This window comes from Heptranchias perlo, chromosome 6 (genome assembly GCF_035084215.1).
Source record: "Heptranchias perlo isolate sHepPer1 chromosome 6, sHepPer1.hap1, whole genome shotgun sequence".
NCBI classification, from domain to species: Eukaryota; Metazoa; Chordata; class Chondrichthyes; order Hexanchiformes; family Hexanchidae; genus Heptranchias; species Heptranchias perlo.
The window spans coordinates 23,187,518-23,209,410 of NC_090330.1; the positions used below are offsets into that span (position 1 = coordinate 23,187,518).

The window sequence follows — 21,893 nt, forward strand, 5'->3', positions numbered from 1 at the left end:
ATTGCATTTTGATAATTCAATAAAAAAAACTGATTTCTTTACAAAAAGTCCAATACTTACCAGACCCTTCTTCATGTATGTGACCATATTTTACCATAAATTCAAATATGAAGCCCTAATTAATAAAGATGAGAATTTGGTAGCCCTAAAATTGCAAGTTGGGTGGTCTGCAGTGTAATGGGAATGGGGTCAAGAAAGCAGAAAGTGGGTCTCATGGAGATGAGCTCAAAGAGGGAAAGATGGGAGTCATATTGGAGAAAGACACGTGCATTGCATTACTGAGTAGCTGTAGTCAGCGTTCGCCAGCACTTTAAGGGGTGGATAGTAGTTTTATTTTGTTCCATTCATTGCTCTTGACCTAAAATTGGTATCTGAGTGGAGCACTGCTCAGCTGTTTAAAGTGCTGTTAAGTGCCCGAGCAGTACTGCTCAAGAGTGCAGTTAATGAGTCATCCTCAGGATCCTTTTATGTTAACTAGCTAAGGATAATTGGCAGCCAGTAGTAATGTCATTCATATCCTAGAGTGATCATTACAATCATCTGAGCAGATTACTATAAATAATTATAATACCATAAGCTGTTATTTAGGTCTTTAGCCACTGTCCCCTGTAGCATGGGTCTTGTGCAGCTGGTTGCAAAATCAAGATAAACTTGATGGATTTTTAAAGACTGGAAGACCCAGATTTTAATTTTTTTTCCAATTACTGCCTTGGGCCAGTAAACATGCTGTTCTGGCAGAAGCACCACATTTTGATACTGATGTTAGTCCTTTCCACATGTGCACTAAAATGTCATGGCCAACCTACTTGTGTGGCGTACCAAACTCAACATTACTGCAGTTTACAGGAAGACAGTCTACACTATCCACAACTAAATGCCAGAAAGTGACACAATTAGCTCTCTACCCATATCCGGCTGTAATATAAAAGAAGCAATAGTATTGGATACGCTTTGCTCTTAGAAAGCAGACTTTGATTGTTGTAAATGACTGATCATTGCAAAGGTTTATTACTGTAAAAAGGATTCCACTATATATGCACATATGATAAAACGTTATCTATTCACTTTCTAACAGTCACACTTCAGATATTTATCATAATTCAGGTGTCTAATGCAAATTTTCAAGTCCCACCTAGCAAAAACAAAGGCAGTCATTTACACATTTACATTTGAGCAGCAGAACAATTTGTTGGCAACCAAAGGTATTAAGGGATATGGGCCAAAGGCAGGTATATGGAGCTAGATCACAGATCAGCCATGATCTTATCAAATGGCGGAGCAGGCACGAGGGGCTGAATGGCCTACTCCTGTTCCTATGGTATAAATTTTCTTGCCTTTATAAAATAATGCATCCTCTGATTTAACATGAACAGCAGGAGAGATTTGCTATTATAATAAAAATGATGTATTTACTGCAAGTTTTGTCTGTCACACTTCAGTGTCCATCACACACTGTATAAAGCAAATTTCTTTGATATGCTATCACTTTCTTTTTCCAAAAACAATCACAAAACTCTGACTGACCAGTAAGCCAAATCTACCAATTAGAAAAAGCAAAATCATATCATTTAAAAAAAAATAACATTCCTTCATTCCCAGGATTCTGAAGTCTGTGTGTGTACAGTGTGCAGGATTTCCAAGCATGCATAGTATTAATTTTCAGTGGATATTTTGAAGTATGCTTTAATAGTGTCTTTGTTGATCCAAATGATTTGAAAATGAGCTGAGGAATGAATTTGAAAACAATTCACCACTTCTTGCATATAGCTATTTATAACAGAAAGCATGCAGGTAATCCTGCTTATAACTGTATAATATTCCTTTTTGTACCTGTGGCAAAATATTGGAAAGTACCAGCCTCAGGACCATTAAAAGCTTACATTACAGCAGTAGTGTTGGTACAAAGTAATTTTACTTCACACTAACTCTAAAGTTATAATGCAAATCTAGACTCGTGAAGCAGAGTGAGACTCCCTAGAGGAGTCAGGTTGGGCCCTAACTACAAAGCTTTAGCATTGCTGCAAAGCAAAAACTGCTTCACACCAATACTACTGCTGTAGTTTAAATGCACCCCTTCATGCATCAGCCTAAGAGCGGGGGTACAGGTAGAAGAGTTTCCTAATTCTTAATGCTCAAATCAGTGTGGATATGAAGTGACAGTTGTACAGTACTGTGTAGCCTTGGTTCTTTTTCATAAATTGAGTCAAAGCTGCAACATTACAATATTTATAATTCGTGACAGAATACTGTTAAGTTAAATAAGTAGATTTCCAATCAGTTAAAATTCACTTTCAATGGAATTTATAATTCTGTTTAGAATAAATAGGAATTATCACTTTTTTTATATTTGCAAGGGCCAATGAGCTCAAGCAATAATCAACTCTAAACTTTGGGTTTCAATAGGGTCCTCGAATAGGAGGTAAAGTTGAAGGATTCAGGTAGCCCATGGTCGAGATGATACCATATAGTTTATCCCTCTGCAAATATGAAAACTCTACCACAATTAAAAATATAACAAAATTGCAATTTTTCCTCATTTATTGCTAGAATGAAGTTAGTTTGTCTTGCTTTTGTTAATTCTATCAATTCTCATTAAAAAATATTTTGTGGTTATAAAAATTTGTGCTCATCAACATGAGGATCATAGTCCATGCACCAAAGATAACACAAAGCATTTACAGACCAGATATAGCCATAGTATGGGGTTAGATGTAGAGCAAAACTTCCATTAGACTGCCCTACAATGGAAGTTTACTCCAGCCTTAGAAGATCACCAGAATGGCAGTTAATTTCCCATACCAGCTGTCTTTGTGGCCACTGAGCACGATTGCCAATTTTAGTTCTGAAGAATCTACAGTTCTGTGCTGCTAATTTGTGCATCACAGGAATTAAATTGGGACTGCCAAATTTATTTCATATGGAAGACTTTATCCACATCCAATTCAATTCTAGGTTACAGAGATGGAAGGACTGTGCCATCTACTCCCTTTATCGCTTTTAGAAATTAGTATAAAGTATTTTAGTAAATGTTGTAAGAATGGGTCGTGGCATCGCAAGTGTGTTTATGAACATTTCCTGTGGTTGGTGTTAATAATAATCCATTTATGAATTTTGTGGAAATACCACTAGAGGTATTCCTCCTGAGCGCATTTATGATGTACATAATATCATAGTAGTATCATAGTATGGTACAGCACAGAAGGAGGCCATTCATTCCATCGTGCCTGCTCTTTGAAAGAGCAATCCAATTAGTCCCATTCCCCAATTCTTTCCCCACAGCCTTGTAAAATTTTTCCCTTCAAATATTTATCCAATTCCCTTTTGAAAGTTACTACTGAATCTGTTTTCACCACCCTTTCAGGCTGTGTAAAAAAATGGTTCCTCATATCACCTCTGATTCTTTTGCCAATCACCTTAAATCTGTGTCCTCTGGTTAACGACCCTTCTGCCACTGGAAACAGTTTTTCCTTATTTACTCAATCAAAAAACTGTTCATGATTTTGAACACCTATCAAATCTCCCTTTAACCTTCCCTGCTCTAAGGAAAACAACTCCAGCTCCTCCAGTCTCTCCACATAACTGAAGTCCCTCATCACTGACACCATTCTGGTAAATCTCTTCTGCACCCTCTCTAAGGCCTTGATGTCCTTCCTAAAGTGTGGTGCTCAGAATTGAACACAATATTCCAGCTGAGGCCTAATCAGTGTTTTACAAAGGTTTAGCATACCTTCCTGGCTTTTATACTCTTAATAAAGCCAAGGATCCCATATGCTTTTTTTTAAAAACAGCCTTCTCAACTTCTCAAATGGCGACTTGAGCCTGCAGCTCACCAACCTTATTTACCACGCTATATGCATTTACGCACATGCACTCCAAACTCATCTTAGACTGGCTCGCATTTACCCCCTGTATGATAGGAACATAGGAACAGGAGTAGGCCATTTAGCCCCTCGAGCCTGTTCCGCCATTCAGTGAGATCATGGCTGATCTGTGACCTAATTCCATGTACCCGCCTTAGCCCTATATCGGTTAATACCTTTTGGATAACAAAAATCTATCAATCTCAGATTTAAAATTAACAATTGAGCTAACATCAACTGCCATTTGCAGAAAAGAGTTCCAAACTTCTACCACCCTTTGCGTGTAGAAGTGATTCCTAACTTCACTCCTGAAAGTCCTGGCTCTAATTTTTTGGCTATAAACCTTAGTCCTAGACACCCCAATAGTTTCTCTATCTACCCGTAATATCTTGAAAACTTCAATCAAATCACCCCTTAATCTTCTAAATTCCAGGGAATACAACCCTAGTTTGTGTAATCTCGCCTCGTAATTTAACCCTTGGTGTCCAGGTATCATTCTAGTAAATCTACGCTGCACTTCCTCCAAGGCCAATATATCCTTCCTAAGGTGTGGTGTCCAGAACTGAACACAGTACTCCAGGTGTGGTCTAACCAGAGCTTTGTATAGCTGTGGCATAACTTCTACCCCCTTGTATTCTAGTCCTCTAGATATAAAGGCCAATATTTCATTAGCCTTCTTGATTATTTTCTGTACCTGTCCATGACATTTTAAATGATCTATGTACATGGATCCCTAAGTCTCTTTGGACCGCCACTGTTTCGAGCCATTTAGAAAGTACTCTAAGCTATCCTTTTTAGGTCCAAAGTAGATGACCTCACTTGCCTACATTGAAATCCATTTGCCACAATTTTGCCCATTCACTTAATCTATTAATATCTCTAATTTTATGCTTCCATCTACACCACTTACAATGCTGTCTATTGTTTGTCAATGACAAACTTGGATATGTGGCTCTCTATCCCATCATCTAAGTCGTTAATAAATACAGTGAACAGTTGAAGCCCCAACACAGATCCCTGTGGGACACCACTAGTCACATCCTGCCAATTTGAGTACCTGCCCATTATCCCTACTCTCTGCCTCCTGCCGCTCAGCCAATTTCCTAACCAAGTCAATAATTTGCCCTCAATTCCATGAGCTTCAACATTAGCTAATAGTCTCTTGAGGGACTTTATCAAATGCCTTCTGGAACTCCATATAAACATCCTAAGACATTCCTCTGTCCACTCTTCAAAAAATTCAATCAGGTTCGTCAGGCATGACCTACCTTTATAAATCCATGCTGGCTTTCTCTGATCAGCTGAAAATTTAAGGTGTTCAGTCACTCTATCCTTAATTATAGATTCTAGTTATTTCACCGACAACAGATGTTAGGCTAACTGGTCTATACTTTCCTGGTTTCTTAAATAGCGGAGTGATATGTGCAATTTTCCAATCTAAAGGAATGGTTCCTGAATTGAGAGAACTTTGGAAGAATATAGTTAGGACTTCTGCAATGTACTCACCTACTTCCTTCACCCTTCAGGGTATAAACTGGTTCCGTATCATGTTAAATTCTTTTTTTGAACACTGCCCCCGATCTTGTGTCATTTTAACCAGTAACAGATCTACCCAGTTTACTGTGGACAGTCTCTCTCATCCCATTGAAGTCGGCCTTACCTAAATTTAGAATCTTTGTCGCCGATACGGGTTTCTTCCTTTCAAACACAACGTTGAACTCAATCATATTATGATCGCTATTAGATAAATATTCACGCACCATCAGGCTGTTAACTAAATCTGGCTCATTACTCATTATTAAATCTAATATGGCCTGCCTCCTTGTTGGTTCAAGGACATATTGTCGCAGAAAGCTGTCCTGAACACGCTCAAGAAATTCACTATCTTTCTGACATGAGATTGTCTGCTTATCCCAATCAATATGAAAGTTAAAATCCCCCATTAAAACCACTCTGCCTTTGCTACATACTTGTCTAATCTCTGCATTTATACATTCTGCCACTTCACAGCTGCTACCACAGGGTCTGTACACAACTCCCACTACAATCTTAATTCCTTTTCTATTTCTTAATTCTACCCATAAAGTCTCCACTGCCTGCTTACCTCTCGTTATATCCTCTCAACGTTGAAGTAATTTCATCCTTAATTACTAAGGCTACTCCTCCCCCTCTACTAGTTTCCACATCCTTCCTGTAGACCTTATAACCTAATAGATTCAGTTCCCAGTCATGACCGTCTTACAGCCATGTCTCAGTAATGGCTACCATGTCATACCCTCTAAGTTGAATTTGTGCCTGTAATTCATTCAATTTGTTCCTTATACTCCATGCATTTGTATAAAGAACGCTTATTTGGGTCACACGCCCTAACTTGTCCTTCTACTCTAATGTTTTTTTTTCTCACATTTCTTATTTCTCTCTCCTAATTTAATTGCTTCACATCTTTTAGTTTTCCCTTTACCTGCAGTGCCTAAAGCATAATTTCTGACTATCACTACTCTCTTCCTGTTCATTTGTTTTAGAATTATTATTTATACTACCTTCACCTGAGCCCTCCCCCCACCCACTAGTTTAAAGTCCTTGTGACTGCCCAAACTATCTTTGCCACTAGGACCTTGGTCCCAGTCCAGGTGAAGCCCGTTCCAACAGTACAATTCCTTCCTGTCCCGGTATTGGTGCCAGTGTCCCATGAAATGGAACCCCTCTTTCCTACACCACTCCTTCAGCCACATGTTCACCTCAATAATCTGCTTATCCCTACACCAATTTACATGTGGCTCAGGTAATAATCCAGAGATTATAACCCTTGAGCTCCTGTTTTTTTAAAAATGTAGCTCCTAGCTTTTGGTACTCTCTGAACAGGACCTCTTGCCTATGTTGTTGGTCCCAACATGGATCACAATGACTAGATCCTCACCCTCTCTCTCCCCAATATCCTTTCAAGCCAGTTCAAGATGTCCCTCACCATGGCACCAGGTAGGCAACATACCATGTGGGACTCTCGATCCTGCTTACAAAGGATGCTATCTGTTCCCTAATTATTGAATCCCCTACAACCACCACATCACACTTCTCCTTCTTCTTCTCCTCCTCCTCTCCCCACTTTGGACAGCCTCCTGCTCTACAGTGTCATGGTCAGCATTCTGGCTGTCCTTCCGACTATCTTTATCCTTATCCTCACAGGTAGCAAGTACATTATACCTGTTGGATAGGATTAGTTTCTGCAGATCCTCATTCTCTATCTCACCTGGGTTCTCCTTACTCTGTACACTATAAGTCACATCAACCCCATTCTGATCCTGTACCTCTCTCCGAGGTGTGACAAAGGTGTGGAGCAAACTGTCCAGATACTCCTTTCCCCTCCCTTGTGTCAGAGTGTCTTCAACTTGCACTCCAGCTCAATGACTCTGAGCTGAAGAGATTCAAGGCGGATACATCTACTGCAGATGCATTCACTCAGGACATTCTTGATGTCCACAAATTCCCACATACTGCAGTCCAGACACACAACCTGCTCTACCATATCTTAGTCTATATTTATTTATAGTCCTTTTTTTTAAAAAAAAAAGGGAGCACCTAATTCCCACTCAGTTCATGATCCATTCTCTTTGTAGAGACCACTCTGTGCTTCAGCTGATCACCTTCTACTTTATATATCTTTTGAGAACAGCCGTTACAACTGCTCAATCAACTTCCAGTTCAAAGTAATTACCCTTTATTCAGGCGATCACTTACAGCTGATTGACTGTTAACTGCCACTGACTTGCAGTTTCTGTTAACTAAGTTGCAATTTCTTTTAAAGTTTTAAAGTTCTTAGTTAAATTTTAAACTAAATTTTAATTTCAATTCACCCACTACTTTACCTGAGTCCCACTCTCACCAAATTCTCAAGTTCTCACTTGTTCACGATCCACTCTGTTTGCGATGCCCACACTGTGTTTCTGTTCTGATACCTCCTATTTCTGAACTGTTCTTTACTCTCGTGCTAGTTGCCTCTCCCAGTCCTCTGTGCACCTTGTTTCTCCTCTATAACGTTTCATCCTGATGCCCACCCCACTGCCAAATTAGTTTAAACCCTCCCCCATAGAACTAGTTAACCTCCCCAGCTCTGTTGAGGTGCAACCCGTCCATCTTGAACAGATCCCTCCTGCCCAGAACTGGTCCCAATGCCCCAGGAATCTGAAACCCTCCCTCCTGCACCATTTCTCCAGCCACGCATTAATCTGTCTTATCCTACTATTCCCATATGCACTAGCATGTGGCATTGGGAGTTATCCAGAGATTTCTACCTTTTGAGGTCCTGCTTTTTAACTTCCTCTCTAGCTCCTGAAACTCTGACTGCAGGACCTCAACCATTTTCCTTCCTATGTCATTAGTTCCCACATGGACCACAACTTCTGGGCTGTTCCCTTTCCCCTCGCAGAATGTCCTGCACCCGTTCAGTGATATCCTTTACCCTGGCACCAGGGAGGCAACACACCATTCGGGTCTCACTTCTGCAGTTGCAGAAACGCCTGTCTATCCCCCTGACTATCGAATCCTCTGTAACAACTGCATTTCTACACTTTCTTGTGCCCGCCCCCCCTGTGCAGTCGAGTCTCCTACGGTGCCGTAGATTTGCTTCTGACTGCGCTCCCCAGAGGTGTCATCACCCTCGCTGGATACTGGTTTGTGAGTGCCACACTCCAGGGGATTCCTGCCTGTTCCTACTAGTCTGCCTGGTGGTCACCCACTCTCTCTCCTCTTGAACTCTCAGCAACTGCAGGGTAACCACCTCCTGAAATGTGCTAACCACGAAACTCTCAGCTTCCTGTATGCACAGTAGTGACACCAGCCGCCCCCTCATGCTCAGAAATTCTGAGCTCGAGCAGTTGGCGGTACTTCCTGCATACGTGGTTTTCCAGAACACACGAAGTGTTCTGGAGTTCCCACATGGCACAGGATGTGCATGCGACGGGCCCCAGCTGTCATGCTATGTTAGTTAACAATTATTTAAAATTGTATTTTTTTAGCTTTAAGACTATTTAACTGTATAGCTGACACTAAAACTCTAACCACTAAAAACACTAACCAATAAACTTAATGCTTACACTAACTTAACAATTGTAAACAATCTTACAACACCAAGTTATAGTCCAACAATTTTATTTGAAAATCACAAGCTTTCGGAGGCTTCCTCCTTCGTCAGGCGAAGGAGAAAGCCTCCAAAAGCTTGTGATTTTCAAATAAAATTGTTGGACTATAACTTGGTGTTGTAAGATTGTTTACATTTGTCAACCCCAGTCCATCACCGGCATCTCCACATCATAACTTAACAATAACCACCAAAAACACAAACCAATAAACTAAATACTTACACTAAACACCAAAAACACTAATCAATAAACTAAATACTTATCTATAACTTACCCCTGCCGTTCCTGCTTGTGTTGTGATGTTACTTTGGATTTTTTGAGGTCCACTCTCTCTCCTTTATACACTCAGGTCCCCCTCTCTCTCCACTTTATACACTCAGGTCCCACTCTCTCCTTTACACACTCTGGTCCCACTCTCTCTCCTTTATACACTCTGGTCCCACTCTCTCTCCTTTACACACTCTGGTCCCACTCTCTCTCCTTTATACACTCTGGTCCCACTCTCGCTCCTTTATACACTCAGGTCCCACTCTTTCTCCACTTTATACACTCTGGTCCCACTCTTTCTCATTTAAACACTCAGGTCCCACTCTCTCCTTTATACACTCTGGTCCCACTCTCGCTCCTTTATACACTCTGGTCCCACTCTCTCTCCTTTAAACACTCAGGTCCCACTCTCTCTCCTTTATACACTCTGGTCCCACTCTCTCTCCTTTAAACACTCTGGTCCCACTCTCTCTCCTTTAAACACTCTGGTCCCACTCTCTCTCCTTTAAACACTCTGGTCCCACTCTCTCTCCTTTTAAACACTCTGGTCCCACTCTCTCTCCTTTTAAACACTCTGGTCCCACTCTCTCTCCTTTAAACACTCTGGTCCCACTCTCTCTCCTTTAAACACTCTGGTCCCACTCTCGCTCCCTTACACACTCAGATCTCACTCTCGCTCCAACAAGAGAGAGTCTAACAACCTCCCCTTGACATTCAACAGCATTACCATCGCTGAATCCCCCACCATCAACATCCTGGGGGTCACCATTGACCAGAAACTTAACTGGACCAGCCATATAAATACTGTGGCTACAAGAGTAGGTCAGAGGCTGGGTATTCTGTGGCGAGTGACTCACCTCCTGACTTCCCAAAGCCTTTCCACCATCTACAAGGCACAAGTCAGGAGTGTGATGGAATACTCTCCACTTGCCTGGATGAGTGCAGCTCCAACAACACTCAAGAAGCTCGACACCATCCAGGACAAAGCAGCCTGCTTGATTGGCACCCCATCCACCACCCTAAACATTCACTCCCTTCACCACCGGTGCACAGTGGCTGCAGTGTGTACCATCCACAGGATGCACTGCAGCAACTCGCCAAGGCTTCTTTGACAGCACCTCCCAAACCCACTCTCTCTCCTTTACACACTATGGTCCCACTCTCTCTCCTTTACACACTCTGGTCCCACTCTCTCTCCTTTACACACTCTGGTCCCACTCTCTCTCCTTTACACACTCTGGTCCCACTCTCTCTCCTTTATACACTCTGGTCCCACTCTCTCTCCTTTATACACTCTGGTCCCACTCTCTCTCCTTTATACACTCTGGTCCCACTCTCTCTGCTTTATACACTGGTCCCACTCTCGCTCCTTTATACACTCTGGTCCCACTCTCGCTCCTTTATACACTCTGGTCCCACTCTCGCTCCTTTATACACTCTGGTCCCACTCTCGCTCCTTTATACACTCTGGTCCCACTCTCGCTCCTTTATACACTCTGGTCCCACTCTCTCTCCTTTATACACTCTGGTCCCACTCTCTCTCCTTTATACACTCTGGTCCCACTCTCTCTCCTTTATACACTGGTCCCACTCTCGCTCCTTTATACACTCTGGTCCCACTCTCTCTCCTTTATACACTCTGGTCCCACTCTCTCTCCTTTATACACTCTGGTCCCACTCTCTCTCCTTTATACACTCTGGTCCCACTCTCTCTCCTTTATACACTCTGGTCCCACTCTCTCTCCTTTATACACTCTGGTCCCACTCTCTCTCCTTTATACACTGGTCCCACTCTCGCTCCTTTATACACTCTGGTCCCACTCTCTCTCCTTTATACACTCTGGTCCCACTCTCTCTCCTTTATACACTGGTCCCACTCTCTCTCCTTTACACACTCTGGTCCCACTCTCTCTCCTTTATACACTCTGGTCCCACTCTCTCTCCTTTATACACTCTGGTCCCACTCTCTCTCCTTTATACACTCTGGTCCCACTCTCACTCCTTTATACACTCTGGCCCCACTCTCTCGCTCCTTTAGTAACCAATGAAATTCTTATCCACTACTCAATCCAAATTTTGGATACTCACCTCAAATACTTACTATAATCAGATTGTGTGAACTGTTTTACTGTTGTATAATCTTGAGTGGAAAATAATACAATTTTGTTGTTACATCTCAAATTTTATTTTCATCAAAAACACACAGACGCAATATTTGCTGTAATACCTGATTATTTCAGTACTTTATCTTTTGTTTGTAATACAGGGACATGCTTCATCAATCCGCTTCCGAATTGCGAAACACAGTGTCTCATCTGGAAAAGCGATTAGACAGTGTTGAAGATGAAGGTACATAAGAAAAGTTTTAATCTAGCAGTATTCTTTTTCCGGGGCTCGAAACACTTTTTGGAAACAGCTTTAAGGAATACAGCACCTTGTGAAAACGTAATAAGAATTATTTGATTAGAACCATCAAAGAGAAACAGTTTTAAGTAATTTCAAATTCTACAGTGGCACCAGCACCCTACCTTTTCAAGGTGGGAAGCCCAAGGCCATTATTGGGCCAAAAATTTAAGTAAAGAAAACGTCTTTCCACCCTGGGAATGGTGGAGCAGTATTCAGATCTTTCAGGATTGATTACAACAACTTGCGTTTGTTGCCTTTAGTGTAGAAAAATGTCCCAAAGCACTTAACAAAAATGTACTCAGATAATAATGAATGCCAAAGAAAGAGATATTAGGAGGCGTGAATAAAAGCTTGGTCAAAGAGGTGGGTTTTAAGGAGAGTCTTGGAGGAGGAGAGGGAGATGGAGGGCTTAGATAACTGAGGCACGCCCTCCAATGGTGGAGCAAAGAGAGTGGGGGATGCACAAGAGGACAGAGTTGGAGAAACACAGAGTTCTTGGAGGGTTGTAAGGCTGGAGGAGATCACAGAAATAGAGAAGACCGAGGCTATGAAAGGAATTAAACAACAATGAGAGTTTCAAATCTGAGGCATTGGGGGAGTGGGAGCCAATGTATGTCAGCAAGTACAGGGGTGATGGTTGAGTGGCACGTGAGGATAGGATATGGACAGAAGACTTTTGAATGAGCTGAATCTTACGGAGGATGGAAGGCCGGCCTGGACAGCATTAGAATAGTCGAGTCAAGAAGTGACAAAGGCATGGATGAGGGTCTCAGCAGCAGGTGGGCTGATGCAGGGATGGAGGAGGGTGATGTTACGAAAGTGGACGTAGGTGTTCTTTGTGATGGAGAGGATATGGGGCTGAAGCTCAGCTCAGGATCAAATGGGACATCAAGGTTACAATCAATCTGGTTCAACCTGAAACAGTAGCTGAGGAGGGGGATGGAATCAGTAGCAAGAGTACGGAGTTTGTGGTCTTCCCAATGTTTAACTGGTGGAACTTGCGGTTCATTGAGGACTGGATGTTAGATAAGCAGTCTGATAGCATGGAGGCAGTGGTGGAGAGGTAGAGCTGGGTGTCCTGGTGTACATTTGGAACCTGACCCCATGTCCCTTTGGACCTTACCTTTTTTGAGGCCTTCAGTAAATCCACTGTGAAACCCACACCTGCTCTCAGCCAGTATGGGATTCACTGGGGCTAATAAAGGCCAGATGAGTGGAGGTCCTGGGTAGCTCAGGAACGTCCCTAGACACACCCCTAAACTGTTGCTGTGCTGGAGGGAGTATTGGAAAGTCATGCCCACCACCCTCTCCACATTGGGATTTCCAATGCAAGGTAAATGGGGCGTGAACTTGGCAAACCTGGGTTTGGCTCCACATTAAGATGCCATCGCCAATATTATGATGTATTTCTGCCCTCTCTGGTCCCAGGTATGGTTGTCTCAGCTTGATAACTTGATTTTGAATTATGTGTTTTGCTAGATAGTACAGTATATAAACATATTTTGTACATAATAGAATATGATCGAAACAAATATATTCTGTGGGAAACAGGATATAAACCAATGTATTATCTGACCTAAGCAAGATTTATCAAGACTGGAAAGCTTGTAGGCCCCAATAAAATATATATGTTTTAATAAAAAGGTATCGTGGATCATTATTTTAAAAAAAAAATGTATGCTGGTTTCCTAAAATGTAATTTAAATACATTTTATATGTGAGGCTTGTACTCATCAAGGTGAGGGATGTTAGCACTGAGGAATGAAACATTTTTTATTTTGGACACCCGGGGGGTTTTAAACCCCCACGAACAGCGGGAGAGGGTTGTTAAATTGTTAAAAACATGAAATCCGACTCCAACCCGCTGCGAACTTCCAGTTTTACCACAAGCAGTTTTGGGGGCAGCCGAGTCGTCAGCTGTGGAGAGGCGGATCCGTCATTATAATATTTAAATGAGGCTCCGTTCCTCAGATTTTGGCAGCTGAAGGGGGGCGGGAGCTGCCAGCTCCAGCAAGTAAGTGCTTTTCCAACACTGCTTATGGGCCAGGAGGAGCAGGAGTGCTTCCCCCGTCCCTTCAAGAAGACCTTCTGCCGTGGGCTGCCTCCCCCCCAACCTTGCAATCTCTCTCTTCCCCTCCCGCCGATCTCTCTCTTCCCCTCCCGCCGATCTCTCTCTTCCCCTCCTGCCGATTTCCCCACTCCTGCAATCTCCTCCCTCCCTCCCTCCCTGCCGCTGCGCTCCGAGCTCCGAGCTCCTCCCCAATCAACCCACAATCTTCTCGATTATCTGGTGTTAATTGTATCCATGTGATTTATATCAATTAGTGTTAGCTGTTTTCAGGTGGTGTGTATCAATTGGGGCTCTCTCGTATCCATTTATAAGAGAGCTTTTCTAGGGCGTGGTGTGGATAATTGTGAATAAAGGTTTGGAGTAAATGTAAAGTTTTTAATGTTTTGTTTCTGCCTTCATTAGGAAATGAGTGGAGGACTAGGTTTGAAACCCAACAGGAGCTGAATATACAACTAGAGAGACAAATCAGAACTTTAGAAGAGAAAGTGGAGTATATTCGTGGCAATCCTGCTGGTAAATACTTGTACAATACAAAACTCTTACTTCTTTTTTGCATAGTGCAGTTTATTTTCTGCAAATTGCATCAAATCATCAGGTCAATTTAATTGAATGTGGAGTGAATACTAGTTGAAGGCAAAGTAAAATCTGTTACATCAAAAATTGTGGTGACCAGAATTTTTTTAAAGCTGATAAATGCACCGAAGAAACATTCATTGCTAGGAATTGTTTTTATGCTTACTGAGTAAATAAATATCAGTTGATCATTTACTGCACTGAATTATTTTATGATCCTGTTTTGTTTGCATACTCACAAAACTCAGTAAAAATGTAATTAAAATATATCCTATCAGATATTCTTTTGTCTCTGTAGACAGATTGGCTTCTGTACGTTCATATGAGGAGATGCCAGTGGTAAGTACAGTATTTTGAAATTTAAGAGTTGCCACTATACAAAGTAATATTTTCTCTTGATTATGTCATAAGAATAAAGTTTTAAATAATCATTATCTGAACAATGCCATTTTCTGTCAATAAACAAACTTTACAGAAGTAGAAATAAATTTTTTTTAAAGTCCCTTTTTATGTGGGATTCAAACTCAAATCTGTACACCTGTGGCCACCTGTAAAACAAATCTCCAATCCTCCCCTGCAATGGAATGAAAAGTGGAGCATAGCCAAGTGCCTCCAAGATTTCCCTGTGTTTTTCTCACTTATTGCCCCTGGAAATCACCACCACTGTAAAGGTGGTGGTGCTGAGCCTGTATAGTGGTCCACAGGCAGGAAGAGATTGGGAAGGTGAAAGGTCAAACAGGAGTGTGATTTGGTAACTCTGGGAGTCACTGCCTCTACTTTGATGATGTCGTTTCTGAGCATTTGAAGGTACTGTGTGAAACTTGCTGAGAATTTAAAGGACCTCTGCATAGTGAAATAATGGATTTCCCTCTGGGGATTCCATCGTTCCTGTGCCTTGAGGAGGAGGAGGAGGAGGAGGAGGAGGATGACGATGAAGATATGGATGCCAGGAGAGTGCAGCAGCATGCATGCAGGCAACACCCAACCCGCAGGTATCCACATAATGTACTGACCGCAGAGCATTTTTTCTTGTAGGCAGCGACTGAGAAGGCTGTGTTTTCCACCTGACACCATCAGAGATATTTCAGCTGATGGAAACAGAAATGTAGCCTTTTTTCACTGGGGCACTGCCTTGTTTGTGGTGATGGTTATGCTCCACACAAGCTTCCTCCCACCTTACTTCATCTCACCTGATCAACATATCCTTTTACTCCTTTCTCCCTCATGTACTTATCTAGCTTCCCCTTAAATGCATCTATGCTATTCGCCTCAACAACATTTATATAGCGCCTTCAACGTAGTAAAACACTTCACAGGAGTGATTGTCAAACAAAATTTGACACTGAGCCACATTAGGACAGGTGATCAAAAGCTCGTTCAAAGAGATGGTTTTAAGGATTGTCTTAAAGGAGGAGAGGGCGGTAGATAAGCGGCGAGGTTTAGGGAGGGAATTCCAGAGCTTAGGGCCTAGGCAGCTGAAGGCACGGCCGCCAATGTTGGTGTGATTAAAATCGGGGATGTGCCAGAGGCAAGGATTGGAGGAGCTAAGAGATCTCGGAGGGTTGAAGGGCTTGAGGAGGTTACAGAGATAGGGAGGGGCGAGACCATGGAGGGAATTGAAAATGAGGATGAAATTTTTAAAATCAAGGCATTCCTAGACTGGAAGCCAATGTAGGTCAATGAGCAGAGAGTGAATAGGGCTTGTTGCGAGTTAGGATACCACTCCACGTGGTAGCGAGTTCCACATTCTCATCACTCTTAACTAAATAATTATTTACTTATTCTGCAGTATTGCTTTCCACCATGAAAAGACCTTCTCACACTTGGGCCCCGATATTACCAGGAAGGCGGGATGGCAACGGGAGGACGACTGGGCAGCCCGTCCAGTAAAATCCATCCGTTCCCCACGCGATCGCGGGTAAATTAAAGGCACATACCGTGGCTTCCGGGTTTCCCGTCATCAACCTGCGCAACGGGCGGACTGCGCACCCGCGTCACAAGCTGTCAGCTGGAGGAGCCCTATTTAAAGGGGCAGTCCTCTGATGCTGCTCCTGCAGCAAACAACCAAAAGTACAGCATGGAGCAGACCAGGGGAAAGGCTGCTCTCAGATTTACCGATGCATCACTGGAGGAGGAGGAGGACCTCTGGCGCGAGGTGGCAGAGGTCACCAGCAGCAGTGCTGTCGCCCCCACACATGGATTAGGTGCAGGAAGCATTTCAATGACCTAACTAGGTCAGCCAAAGTGAGTACACTTATTCTTACACTCTGTCTTCCACATCACTGCCCCCACCCCACAACTCCTGCACTGCCAACACTACTCTATCACATCACTCCTCACACCCACTCAATCCTCATCCTCAACTTACCTGCACTTACTCACCTCGTCAGTACTCATCCCACCACTACCACTCAACCCAATCCTCATACAATGTCATGGCTCTGTCTCATACTCGCCTTCTTTCACGGTCAGCCTCACCCAAACCAATGCATTCAGCGGTTGGCCACGTCACCATCCCTCACTCATGACTTTCTACTTTCTCCCCTTATAGGAGCAGAGAGCCCAGAATGCACGGGAGAGGGCGAAGACCGGAGAGGGGGGCCGCAACATCAGGTCGTCCTCACGGACGTGGAGCAGGAGGCTTTTGAACGAAGCCGCACCCTCGAGTGCCTGTCCGTCGGGGACGCCGAGACTGCACCCGACAAACGTCTGGTGACAGAACTTTAACATTCAGCACTCACAGTAGCAAATGATGTTAACATCTTCAGCACCTCAACATCTGTCATCACGCTTAATATTGCCTTCTGTTCTCTTACAGGGCCTTCAGCAACCGCTGTGACGGTGGACGGTGATTCCTCAGAGGACCTGCCGGCCTCTGAGGGGGCACCGTCCCATTTGAGCGAGCCACCCACCAGTGCAGATACACACACCTCAGTGGGTCCCTGTCCTCAGTTAGTTGGGGTCGCACATGGTGAATCACCACACATGTAAGCATCAGCAGACACTGGTGGCAGGGGCAGCTGTGGAGAGTCCGCATTGGTGGGAGCACTCTTCTCCAGGCTTTGCTCAGCTGGACACAGATGCTGAACCCTGGGGGCCATCCTTTAAAAGGAGAATGATCGAGGGGCAGCAGCACGTTTGCTGGAACAGGTGCCACGGGCACTCCACAATCGCGCAGAGGATGGAGGAGTCCAACTCCAGATTGGAAAACTGCTAATATAACACCCTTATTTAAAAAGGGTAGTAGGCAGAAGGCTGGAAATTATAGACCAGTTACCCTAACATCCTAGTGGGTAACATTTTGGAGTCTATTATTAAGGAGACAGTAGCAGAACATTTGGAGAAACATAATTTAATAGGACAAAGTCAGCATGGCTTTATGAAGGGGAAGTCATGTCTGACAAATTTGCTTGAGTTCTTTGAGGACATAATGTACAGGGTGGATAAAGGGGAACCAGTGGATGTAGTGTATTTAGACTTCCAGAAGACATTCGACAAGGTGCCACATAAAAGATTATTGCTCAAGATAATCACTGGATTGGGGGTAATATTCTGGCATGGATGGAGGATTGGTTATCTAACAGGAAGCAGAGAGTTGGGATAAATGGTTCATTCTTGGACTGGCAACCAGTAGCCATTGGTGGTCCGCAGGGGTCGGTGCTGGGTCCCCAACTCTTTACAATCTATATTAAGTCTTGGAGGAGGGGACCAAGTGTAACATATCAAAGTTTGCAGATGATACACAGATGGGAGGGAAAGTAGAGAGTGAGGAGGACATAAAAAACCTACAAGGGGATATAGACAGGCTGGGTGAGTGGGTGGAGATTTGGCAGATGCAATACAATATTGGAAAATGTGAGGTTATGCACTTTGGCAGGAAAAATCAGAGAGCAAGTTATTATCTTGATGGTAAGAGACTGGAAAGTACTGCAGTACAAAGGGATCTGGGGGACCTAGTGCAAGAAAATCAAAAAGTTAGTATGCAAGTGCAGCAGGTGATCAAGAAGACCAATGGAATGTTGGCGTTTATTGCTAGGGGGATAGAATATAAAAACAGGGAGGTATTGCTGCAGTTATATAAGGTATTGGTGAGACTGCACCTGGAATACTGCATACAGTTTTGGTGTCCATACTTAAGAAAAGACATACTTGCTCTCGAGGCAGTACAAAGAAGGTTCACTCGGTTAATCCCGGGGATGAGGGGGCGGACATATGAGGAGAGGTTGAGTAGATTGGGACTCTACTCATTGGAGTTCAGAAGAATGAGAGGCGATCTTATTGAAACATACAAGATTGTGAAGGGGCTTGATCGGGTGGATGCGGTGAGGATGTTCCCAAGGATGGGTGAAGCTAGAACTAGGGGGCATAATCTTAGAATAAGGGGCTGCTCCTTCAAAACTGAGATGAGGAGAAACTTCTTCACTCAGAGGGTGGTAGGTCTGTGGAATTTGCTGCCCCAGGAAGCTGTGGAAGCTACATCATTGAATAAATTTAAAACAGAAATAGACAGTTTCCTAGAAGTAAAGGGAATTAGGGGTTACGGGGAGCGGGCAGGAAATTGGACAGCAGGCTCGAAGGGCCGATTGGCCTACTCCTGCTCCTATTTCTTATGTTCTTATAAGTGGAATGGTGGCAGAGATACAGGAGGGAATCTCTGAGATACTGTCACAGGGACGTGAGGGCATCTCTGAAATGGTGCTGTGGGTAAATGCGGGAATGTCTGCGATGGAGGGAAGGCGAGCCTCCATCAAGCTTCAAGCATGGCTCACCATTGAGGCCCTGACAACGGCCCTTTGGACTCAGGGTGAGCAACTTTCTGCTGCCTTAAACAGGCAAGCAGATGCTCTGGCACTGGCCTTAAAAGGCTTCACACATATCCTCCAAACTGTCGTCCAGCAGGGTGGTAGGAGTGATGTGGGTCTGGCCCAGGAGAGGGAAGGTGGTGAAAGGGGACATGGAAGTGGGGACGTCACTCAAGCGCTCCCATGTCTCACCCTTTGTCCCCCTCTCAACCAGTACCCGCAATGCTGCCTCCTCTCCAGATGGCCGAGTCTGCCCCTGCACAGGTGCAGGTGGAGCAGTCTTTAGAGGGGCCCTCACGGGCACCGAAACCCAGAGGGCGTAGGCCCAAAGCATCTAATCGGTCAGGGCATGAACAAGAGCAACTTGCCACTACCTCTGCTGCAGCAACAGGGGAAGCACCACGTAGGAGTACTCTTAAGCGTAAGGCGAAGGTTTTGTGAGCACAAAGGGTGTTTGTCATGTTTTTTAATTTATATTTGATTTTTGTTAATGGCATATTAAATATTATTATTGTCACCACTACTGCCACGTCTTGGCCATTCTTGACTGGCTTGTGTATTAAGTCCCTTTCATGGGGTTCACCATGAACACCCACACTTGATGCCACCCATTGGGTCACCCTACAGTGGGTGTATGTGTAGTTGCACGACTATTTTGTGCAGGTGCCTGTGGCGCAGCACTGTGTTGTGGAGCTCCACGTGGAGGAGGTGGACAGCGTCCCTCGCGAGGCTGGTGATGTTGCTCGTCCTCTGATGAAGTGATGAATGCAGCTATGGCGCCCCCCCCCCCCCCCCCCCCATCCTGACGGTGAGAGTTTGAGGGGGTCCGCAAAGTAGGTAAATGTGTTTGCACAGCAGAGTTTAGGGTATAAATTAATAATTTTGAGTGGAAAGACAAAGGTGTTGCAGCCAAAACTTTGTTTGAAGTGACAGAATGCCCTGCTGCAATAAATGAGGTTTCCCCCCACCTGCCAAATAATCCTTTGCATCTCCCACTGGCTGCTGGCTGAAACACGTCTGCTCCAGCAGGGAGTGTTTCCCACAGCACGGGAAACACGCTGAAAATCCTTCAAAATTGCACCCTTGCCAAAATCTCCACTCAATGAGGTCTGTCAAGTACCTCAAGTATCTAAATAACAATGTAAAGCAGCATCCCGCCGGCTTTAATTGCCGGTGGGACTCCCGCATGCGGGAGCTGCGCACGCACCTGAACTCATCACTGGGGAACCCAGAAGTCAGTGGGTTGGAGCCGGGCTCCGAACCCGCTCCAGGATTCTGCCATTTTAGGAGCCCCCGTCCCCAACGCACCCACTTGGCCATCTGAAAATCGGCCCCTTGCTGTCTATACTTGCATATAAAGAATAAGTACCCCAGCAAGCAATGCTGCTTTCAGGAATGGAGGGGAGAATTTTTGTGTTGGGAAGGAAATAAAACAAAATTCTGAAAATTCAGGCTTATTGTTAAGATCTCATTGAAAACTGTAACATTCCATGGGTAAATAAATCCTTAGTAAAATAGATTGTCATCCAAATTCCTTAATATCCTCAAACTAAGGTAAGGGTTAACCGTATTCTTTTTTAAATCATTGCCACAGTGTTATTTTAGAATCTGCTGGGTGTGATCTTTTTGTGTAGTTGAGTCATTTTTATGTGAGGACAGCTGGAGAGCCAGAATTACAATTTCATGAGAAAGTAATTAGACTCAATTTCCATATCAATCTTTCCTACAGACCTGTGCGTGGGTGTAAAAGCATCCTTTGGCAGTAAGTGTACTAACCATGCATAGTTACTATTAACTCATAACAACATTTTCTGTGTTCTGGCATGGTGATTTCTGTCAACAGGAAGATGTGCTGCAAAAAATTCCATGCTAATTTTCTACCCCCCTCCCCCCCTCTCCTGAAGATGTTGACTCCTTGGTGAAATACTGTTCCATAGGTGCTGGCACATTGCCCATGAGGCCATAATTCAAATGCAAACCTAGACAATGAATGTTGGCAGACTAAGTTGATTGAGAATGGGGAAGGGAAGAGTATTTCAGCCAATCCTGATTCTACCTTCAGCCAACATCCACCGCACGCATGCACTTTTCATCATGTCATTGAAAGCAATCTGTAGTGGGCACCCTGGCTGATTCCTGCTTCACCTTCCCAGCCAAAAGATCCTTAGGCCAACTATCTTGATATATTGTTGTCCCAGTTGAGGTCACCTCCCTCAGGACAGAAGATGGAATCTTCCTGATTTATGTGGCTTGATGGCATACTACATGGCATATTTAGCCACTGTGCCATTGGAGGAAATCTGAGGTGACATTTCCGAAAACCTTTTTTAATTCAGATACTATATCGATGATCACTCATCTGTGCCTACACAAACATTTTAGTTCCATTATCTTATTCTCGGGCTCTTATTTTTCTCTCTATCTGCCCTATCAAATACATCAGATTCCAAAAACACTAACTACAATTGCACATATACCACCGTCACTACTTAAAAGTGCAATCATCACAATCAGAACTGGTACTAATACCAGCACTATCCAATTACAATCTACACCATCATAATTAGGTCACTTATCTAATGTGGTATGAGAGGGCGACACAGCTGATGGTGAAAGCAGTGTGATGGAAGTTTCTCATCTTTACCTTTTAGGGAAATAATTCTGTTGTACTGTATGAGGTATTGGTTAGCTACAGACTTCAATTCAGCAAAGCCTATGGGACCTGTATTTTACCTTGTATGGTAGTCAGTGTACACTGAACCATGCTAGACTTGTAAGG

At 43.6% G+C, this 21,893-nt stretch overlaps 1 protein-coding gene across 4 annotated transcripts in view; it reads left to right on the plus strand.

The window, feature by feature from the left end:
* ccdc169 (coiled-coil domain containing 169) overlaps positions 1-21,893 on the plus strand; it is a 74,327-nt gene that overhangs the window by 1,685 nt on the left and 50,749 nt on the right. For all 4 annotated transcript variants that reach the window (XM_067985932.1, XM_067985933.1, XM_067985934.1 and 1 more), the window contains exons 2-4: positions 11,529-11,611; positions 14,142-14,252; positions 14,611-14,651. In XM_067985932.1, coding sequence (XP_067842033.1) covers positions 11,529-11,611; positions 14,142-14,252; positions 14,611-14,651 — 235 coding nt within the window. The remainder of the gene's footprint in view (positions 1-11,528; positions 11,612-14,141; positions 14,253-14,610; positions 14,652-21,893) is intronic.